Below are 8,642 nucleotides of genomic sequence, written 5' to 3' on the forward strand. Positions count from 1 at the left end.
TTGGAACACCTGAATTTAATGATTTGGATGGGTGAGTGAATACTTTAGGCGATATAGTACATCTTTGCTGTGAAGCAAACTGAACAGTCTGTGTAGCACGTCTTAATAGAAACTTAAATGAATGTAGTTTCTGCACATGTTCACTCTACTTTGCATAGTTCATGCAAAGAGATTACCAAAGGTTTAATCACTCCACACTTTCATGTTTCTGTGCTGTTTATCATTATTAGTCTTTGAAATGCCGGCCTAAGTGTCAGTATTACGGTTTTATGCACAGTGGCAACAACAGCAACTGTTCTTTCTGCTACTCCTTCAAACCCAGTAAGCTCCTGTTCACACACTGCAGTCTCCCAGCATTCACGTGAATGTATATTATCACCGCACACATTCAATTTTTATATGTAAAAGAGGGCAAATCTACCACCTACTGAATAGATGGTAGCATTGCAGCTTGTCTGATAGCCATCATCATCATCATCTCAAGCATAATGTGCTGAAGATTGCTGACGACATGGTCCAGTACCTGCATCCTGTTAGAGAACTGTACGTAAAACACAAACACACGAGCGAACACAGCTGCTGAACATCTGTATATTCATAAACTCTTTGTTATCTTCTCCCATCTGTGTCTCTGCATGTGTATAGTCAGAGTCTGATGCTGTCTGATTTTGCCACTCTGGCTCCTCCATTCACACACATTCAGTTTTACAGCGTTAATCGTGTTTTTTTTAAAGCACTTTCCTCACAGATGTACACAGTGGTATCACGTGCTCTCACTCTGGGTTTTATTCCTGTTGAAACAGAAAGCATCAAACTGAATAGGGTAAAGACCAGGCTTACATTAAGAAGCCCCCAGAGGCCCCCAGAGGCCAAAGCTGAAATGAACATCAGCGGCAGTGCAGCTGTGGGAGAGAAAGGTCCTATGGATCTATGTATGCCTATGAAAAAGTATTAAAAAAAAAAAGGCAAAATGCTACATTTATGGGGTAAAATAATTAAAAAGAAAATACAACTAGTATTTGCAGTCAATGGCTTTATGTATAGGTAGAATTACAAAAAACAATCACACAAACAATACAAACAATATGCATAAATATATCTATCATAGTTATTAGTTAAATCAGGAAATAATATCCATAAACATCTGTTGCAAGTTCACATTACAGGTAGCAGCCAGCAACAACAAAAATCAGAGCAACGAAGGGTGACTTTTAAAAACATTTCAGCGGTCGGGTTATTATATGAGTTAGTTGATTAGTAGAAGGCAGATTTACAGAACTCAGAATCACCTGAGTTTTTCAAAAGTTCGCTGAAGAGAAATATTCCAAACGTGTACGGTTAAAGCTTTGCAAAGGTCAGCTTAAACTCTAAAAGAAAGTTTTAAAAAGCTTGCAGGTCCAGTTAGCTTGTGCGCGTGCAACAAAGAAAGAGTCGAGCCACAGGTGCCGTGCCAAAGTGATGGAGATAGTGTGTGCAGGGTTTGTTTATCACAGGAACACGTGAGGAGAGTTAATGCTGGTTTAATCACTCGGTGAGAATTTGTTTTTTCTGTGCTTCTTTCACCCATCACTCTGTTTAAGCAGAGAAAAGTTAGTAAGTTCAAATGTGGGTTACGTGTTTAACATCGGCTTAACAGATTGACACCTACTAAATGCATTATATTGAAGTTAGCTGTGTGTGCACTTACTGATATTAAATCTGAATATTTCTGATAGTTTACGGTAAATGTTCTAATGAGTGTTGCTTCTTACTACTTTTAGTTCCTTTCTCTTCACGTAGGATCAGATGCTTATAACGCAGCCTGCACGGCGCATTACCTTGCGTGCTATATGGAAACCACGTCACCTGCCAACAGTGTAACTACAGCCAAGCAGAGGGGAATGAAGGCACAGAGGTGTATTGTATTTTTAAACACACTCTGGTGGTTGTTAAAGGACTCGAGCGGGAAGTTATTAAGAGTACAGGTCAACTTTGCCTGCAAATGTGGATGTGCTATCGTTTGGAATTACTGTCATGGCATCTGGATCACAGGCAGTTGTAAAAATATATCTATATAAGAAAATGTATCTATGATCAGCATCTATTTCTAGAGTTAATTCAGACCACGAAGCACCTATGACAACTTTCTGTCAAAGCGGGACTGAGACGCGCATCGCTTTCAGTAGACTCGACACCAAAACAAGGTTATTTCTCAAAATGTTTCGGCCTAATCGGAAACAGCCAAACGCACTGCTTTGTTCTTTGTTTTTAAGAAGACAGAGAGAGACTGTGTGGAAAGTTAGTTTACAGCACTGTGGAACTCTGCTGCCTGTAATCATCTCTGCAATTAACTATTGAAAGCCAGGGATTACTTGCATATACAGAGAATTTACAGTCCTGCTGTAGATGTGCACACATAAGAACAAGTTTAAGCAGTAGTCAACTCCATAGACTGTATATAAAAACAGATGTAGCCTCCAGATCTGACGACTGAAGCAGAACTGCATTTCTTTTCTAATCGCCAGCAGGAGGCGACTCATAGGCTACGTTCACACTGCAGGCGAAAGCGCATCAAATCCGATTTTTTTGACCCTATGCGACCCATATCCGATCATGGTATGACAGTGTGAACGGCACAAATCCGATATTTTCAAATCCGACCTCACTTTCGTATGTAGTACTGAATCCGATACATATCTGATGTTTTAGAAAGCGACTGCTGTTTGAACGGTCAGGTCGAATTAAATCCGTCTTTTACGTCACCAACACAAGACAGACGCCAATTATCAGCTCCGGAGTAGCGCCCGAGAACACATCGTGAACGCTTCCTGGCCATCCAGTGTAGATGTTAGTGAAACTGTTGGGAAGACAACGTGAACATTTTATTTGTACTGTATAATCTGCAGATTCTGACAGAAATCTGCAACTATCCTTTGAAGCACCGCTCCTCTAAAACAGCAATAAGGATCATTATTAGGTTATCTACATTATTATGTAAATAACAAAATAACTTAAAGCAAAAATTGGGAAACGTAAAGTCCGAAGTCTTTATATTAAGGGCCATCAGTCAAACAATACTGTTTGCTCTGGGTCTAAACAGAGCGAGTTGTGTGTGACGTCTTCTTTTGCGCATGCGGGCCGCTTTGAGGGTTCACAGTAGAGCGCGTTTGCTGTCGCATTTTAGTTGTAGTGTGAACAAGCAGACAAAAAAAAAAAAAAAAAAAATTGGCTTTGATCAAAAAATCGGAATTGAGCATTAAGACCTGCAGTGTGAACGTAGCCATAGTCAGGTAAAAGAAGCCTGACTGTGTAGAATTATAGTACTGATCACATCATCTATTATCACAGTAAACACTGTCTGAGGAGTTTATAGTCTCATTTACGGTCTTTTTAAAAAAACAAAAACAAAACACGGAATTTAACTGTTAACAAGTCTGGGTACAAAAAAGGGTGTGGCCAAAACGCTCAATTGGAGGCTTCTACTGGTGACCTCTCAAGCCAATCCACCACCACGGCTACAATCATATTTTATATACAGTCTATACACTCTAGTCTTACAACCTTGGCGTGGTATAGACAATCAATCACCTGCTGTATGTTACATCGCACTCTGTGACAAATGGAGCGATCATGTAAGTAGGCATCCACATTAGTTGACCTAAATACAAACAAAGACAAAGATTACAGGTACAAAAGAACAGAAGATGGAAAATTAACAACATAAAAGTGCAAAATCAAAACATGATTGACCAAAATGGAAAAAAAACCAAAAAAAAAACCTCTCCATTAATCAGCCATTGTGTTCATGTCAGTCTTTATCCACTGGAAATTGATATGCTGAGATTTCAATCCACTGTAGTCAGCAGCAGAAGATCCTCAGAGGTGAGTGTTATTAAAAATATTAGTCGTGCAAACGGAGCGAGAAAATTGTGATCAAACATGTGACCAAATGAATTTCAGCTTTAAGATAAAAGAGCATTTTGTACCTCAGTACAAAACTAAGTTATATCGTAGGTGGATTAGTTACAGCTACCACATGAGCTGTTCTTAATACTACAAAGTCTGTTTTTTTAAAGTCAAAACAATGTTTCAGTGCTTCAAACCTCTTCTATACAAAACATGACTCAACATACTCGACGGCTTTTCACTCCTGAAAAGCTAAAGTGTCAAATAATACCCCCCCAATCCAAAGTCATTCATTATATTATATATTAGTGATGTATATGAAGAAAGAAAAAAGAACGATTGAGACTTCACACTGCCTGACTACACTGGAATACCTCGAGATTACTCTGCACTCTCTCAGGTTACATGTTTCGTCCCCCGTTGATGACGTTTCCTCCCGGAGGGGCGATGTGAATAGAGTCCAGGATGGGCCGCAGTATTTGTCCAAATGGTCTAAAGATGGAGAGATTTCATTTGACATTTTAAAAACACATAAGCACAATGACTGCCCCATTTTTAACCCAATAACTCCCTCCAACATATTTACTTTTATGCATCAGCAGATGTGAAGCAAATCTCTGCAGGGATGTTTAAAGTATAGGAGCAATAGCAACAGCCTAAGGTAGTGCTGCCTGTTCCCTTTTCATGCAGTCACACTGAATTTGTGGTAAAAGCTTGTGCCTCTGCTATGACTGCCCTTGTTGTTGGCTAAAAAAGGCTCAAACTGAGCTTTCATAATAATTAAATACCACAAAAAGTTCAACCAGGGCAAAGTACAAACAACTCCACTGCAGGCTGCACTATATTAACATTTAGTGGGCAAATTTAAAATCTCTTCCTCTTCATCCAAGACTGTATGGCAACATATCAAAGCTACACTGTAGTTTATAATTAATGCTTAATAATAAACAACATTTCATAATTTAGCTGCGATCATGACTAATAGTACATAACTTCACTGCAATTGGAGGTCTAGACGACTAATGTGGCGTTCAAAGACTTGCCGCCTTGTTCAGATTTCAATGGGACACATTCACAGTCATGGGGTGAGCAGTGGTGAGCAGGGACATTATTAATACCACAGACTCAAATGAAGCGAATGTAAGCTGACAGCCCGAGTTTCACTCACGTAGAGAGGACTTCAGATGGAAGGTCGGTGATGTAGGACGGGATAGGCCTGCCAGTCAGGAACTGAGCCACCTCGTTGGTGAAAGTGTTGCAGTTGTGCTCAAACAGACGATACCTGTCACCTCTGAACAACAACAACAAAAAAACTCAGTAACATGGAAAGTTCAAATAATAAACCTGACTATCTCCTGATTATACATTACTTATGTAAGGAGCTTGGAGCTTTTCTGTATGCGGGAAAGAAACTGACCTGTATGTGCTTTCTCCCAGGGAAGAGAGGTAATCCATGAAGATCTCCTCAGAGACTTCAGTCTCACCGAGCTCCACCACTGTGTCAGGAGGCCCCAGCATAGTCCCACCCTGCCAAAAACAAAGAAAATGTGTCATAAAACAGAAACATGATTAAAGAGTAAATCAGTGATGGTCTGAGGAAGCTGCTGCACTATTAGCTTCTATTGTTTTAATTTTATTATGCATGTATAAAACAACTCTCGCTAGTAAGCATAAAATGGGATTACCTGCATAAAGAAATGTTAGATAAATAAAAAAATAAAGAGGTCTTCTTGAGTCAATTTTCTGTATTTGTGATACACGCTTAAGTTAGTTAGCAAGCCACCTTACTTCCAAGGTGGGAAAAATGCTAAGCTAATAAGCTAATTGTTATGACTGAGGTTTTGTTTTTTGTTTTTTTGGGGGAAAAAAATAAATTTAAAAAAAAAAAAAAAATCAGGAAAAGATGATTGAATTCACATCATTTATTTGGTCTTGGAAAAAAGTAAAATACTTCAACTTACAGGTAAGAATATGCAATCAGCCAAAACATTAAAACAACCCATTTATATTATTTTTAACTAATTTATTATTTTTAATAGGTGGACTTTTGTCATGATAATAAAGCTGTGGTAGCAGACCATAGATGTATGAAATGTATATTATACGATATACTATGATCTAAATTATTAGGCAAATTTGAACATTTCTTTACTGATAGTGTGTGTGAGTGAGTGTGTGTGTGTATATATATATATATATATATATATATATATATATATATATATATATAAAAAATGGTATGTACTACTTTCATATGTATGAGTAGTACATATAGATATAGTTAAATTCTATGTAGGTATGAAGCGTCTCTCTGTGTTAGCGTTGTGCAGGCTGGTGACCTGCTTCTCACCCAACAGCAGCTGGTATAGGTTCCTCAACCCATCACCCCACATAGGTTCCTCAACCCATCACCCCACGAATAAATAAAGAAAATGGATAGAACTTCATTTCTTGAGTTCTTTTGTAGAATATCACCTACCCAATTGTACTTTTTCTTTCTTGACAAGTGTCACACTGGTCTCAGGCGTTGTGATTTGCCTTCTTTGCACAGCTTTTGTTTGTTTCTTTGTTTCCCCCTGCTCGCTATCATGACATCACAAACATCTGGTCGATTCATTTGTGGCCCCAAGGGACAAACATACAAATGTTTGTTTCGGGACAACAACCATTTCAAAACTCAGGGTATACTTTGTAAGTCCTGCAAAAATGAAAGGTACTGCAGAAATGAGAGGCAGCCGACACACGTCTAAAACACCTTCAAAAATTATTTTCCACATGTGTGCAGCAGTCTGGGAGAAGGCTGAGGTGTTTGGTGATATAAGTGAAATGGACGTCACATCCTTACCGGAGAACAGCTGGAGATCCCCTCCCCTCCAAAGAAGAACTCATCACCATATGCCACTATAGCTGTGTGCCTGCAAAATTATTACATTGGTAAATCCAGGTCAGAGCATCTCAGTGGCATAACAGCATATTTAAAATTACATTAGCACCATTCATGACGCTTAATCCACTTTGGCACACCAAATAACACAATACAGTCACGGTGCATTTTACAAACTACCGAATACAACAATTATAAGGACTAAAAATCCATCCATAGACAGACGAGTGGATGAGTGAGCAACTAGCTGTTTATTTAGTGTTAAAATATCATATGTATCTGCCTAATCTTTTTAATTATAGCTCACTTGGTCAGTTCACATACATCCCCAGACACCTTCATTAATAAATACAAACAGGCAGACCACCAGGAGGTGTTTTGACCATTTTTAATGCCACTGCCGTCTTCCCTGGGACCAGAATTAGGTCAGTGGCCTACACCTGATGTATCTACAGTAAAAGCTGTGTTTTCGTGATAAGGAGGTTACACTTACCATATCCCATCCAGCTGCTTTCCTGCAATAGAAAGGGGGGGGGGGGGGGGGTTGGATTAATGCATGCAAGGCAGGAGATGGTCGCTAATGCAAGAAGCCGGTAAAACAAGAGATGAGCCATTTCTAATGATGTACGGGTGCAAGTCGATTAAGTTCGCCATTTATTTTAAACCAAACAATATTTATAAAAGTCCCTTGACCTTGATATTTTAACCAGAGAACAGCAACATCTACTTTAGACGACCGTCAAAGAAGGCTTCTCCAGCCGGTTATCATCACTTATTTGTCCCCCAAGGCCAGACTGCATCAGTATTTGTCTGCAGACTACTTACCCAACATTATAGGACTAAGGCTCCGAGCCATTCCTCTGGACAAATCATAAATATACAGTTGTACATTGTATCGCGTAGGATTCTTGTCCATAACTCAAACTCAGAAATTTTATTTTTCTATTTTTCCTTAGCTAGCTAAGCCACAGAGCTTTCTCAACATACGCTCCTGCGAGGTTCTAAACGAAAGGAATGATGTCAGGCCTTTAAATAGCCCAAGCACTTCCGCTTTCACTGCTTTCAAAATAAGAACGGCTGGCGAGAATCTTTAATGAAAGGTCGACTGTTTTCTTGTGAAATTGCTTTATTTTGAAGGATCTCTGTGGCTCTTCCGATTTTAGTTCGCTGTCTGTGAATGACTTGACAGAATTTTAATTTGATAACACAAAGCTTGTGTTTTTATTTCGAATAGAAAATAATTACAAGGTTTATCAAGATTAAATAAACGCTTCGGTAGCCTGATAGCTGACACTAATATCACCCAGAAAAGGGAGCCATTTTTAAAAATATATTTTTAAAAATTCGTTTATTTATTTAAACAAAAATAAGGACCACAATATATAAATATATCACCTCTATACAGAGATTTCTACAGGTTTTGGCTTGTTAGCGAGAAAAATGTAGAAAAAATGGGACACAAGTGAGTCCTTGGATTTGTTATGATCAGTGGTAACCACTGGAGGGCGCTGTATTCCGAGACAAGATATGAGACAATGGCCGTGTGTGCAAAGGAAATGATGATAGATAAGAAGTTTAGCCCCGAGGGAGCTGTAATTTGTTTACATTTTTTAGCAGACCATATTAGTTTAAATCCAGCAGAAATAAAAGGAGATGACTGACTGGTGGATATTTTTCTCCATAATGTAGAGAATACAGCTTGTTGGAGGTTGCTGCGTCCTTACCCCCTTTTTTTTTTGAGAAAGCAGGTGAAATTATACAAAAAAAAGTGCTGCAATTAGGAGGAAGAAATTATGAAGGTTCTCTCTAGAAAATTCGACCTGGTTAAGAAGAGAGGCAATGTGGGATTCCTGGCAGAAGAAGTGGGACACAG

General features: G+C 38.8%; 1 protein-coding gene across 4 annotated transcripts; it reads right to left on the reverse strand.

Annotated features, from left to right (window-relative positions):
• Positions 1 to 763: 763 nt before the first annotated feature.
• On the reverse strand, positions 764 to 7,784 carry desi1a (desumoylating isopeptidase 1a). 4 transcript variants are annotated; one of them, XR_014276291.1, is made up of 8 exons: positions 7,595 to 7,784; positions 7,263 to 7,284; positions 6,731 to 6,800; positions 5,303 to 5,412; positions 5,054 to 5,176; positions 4,260 to 4,377; positions 3,568 to 3,637; positions 764 to 1,571 (listed from the first exon to the last, which is right to left on the reverse strand). XR_014276291.1 is itself a non-coding variant. In XM_082529832.1 (7 exons), the coding sequence occupies exons 1-6, from the start codon at positions 7,683 to 7,685 to the stop codon at positions 4,287 to 4,289; spliced, it is 507 nt and encodes a 168-aa protein (XP_082385958.1). In that variant the 5' UTR covers positions 7,686 to 7,784; the 3' UTR covers positions 764 to 3,637; positions 4,260 to 4,286. The 4 variants fall into 4 exon arrangements, 2 of the variants coding, with proteins under 2 accessions (XP_082385958.1, XP_082385957.1); XR_014276292.1 differs by having other exon boundaries at positions 3,568 to 4,377; XM_082529832.1 differs by having other exon boundaries at positions 764 to 3,637.
• Between the last annotated feature and the right edge of the window lie 858 nt (positions 7,785 to 8,642).

The sequence above is a fragment of the Aulonocara stuartgranti genome (assembly GCF_965226115.1).
Source record: "Aulonocara stuartgranti genome assembly, chromosome: 4".
Classification (NCBI taxonomy): domain Eukaryota; kingdom Metazoa; phylum Chordata; class Actinopteri; order Cichliformes; family Cichlidae; genus Aulonocara; species Aulonocara stuartgranti.

What these genes read in the sequence shown, in the direction of transcription:
- desi1a (XM_082529832.1), bottom strand. Translation starts at nt 7,685, where the DNA reads ATGGACAAGAATCCTACGCGATACAATGTACAACTGTATATTTATGAT. An exon ending in GGATCTCCAGCTGTTCTCCG is followed by an intron (nt 5,413 to 6,730) that starts GTAAGGATGTGA and finishes TGTTTTTGGCAG; the next exon opens with GGTGGGACTATGCTGGGGCC. An exon ending in CTGGGAGAAAGCACATACAG is followed by an intron (nt 5,177 to 5,302) that starts GTCAGTTTCTTT and finishes GTTGTTGTTCAG; the next exon opens with AGGTGACAGGTATCGTCTGT.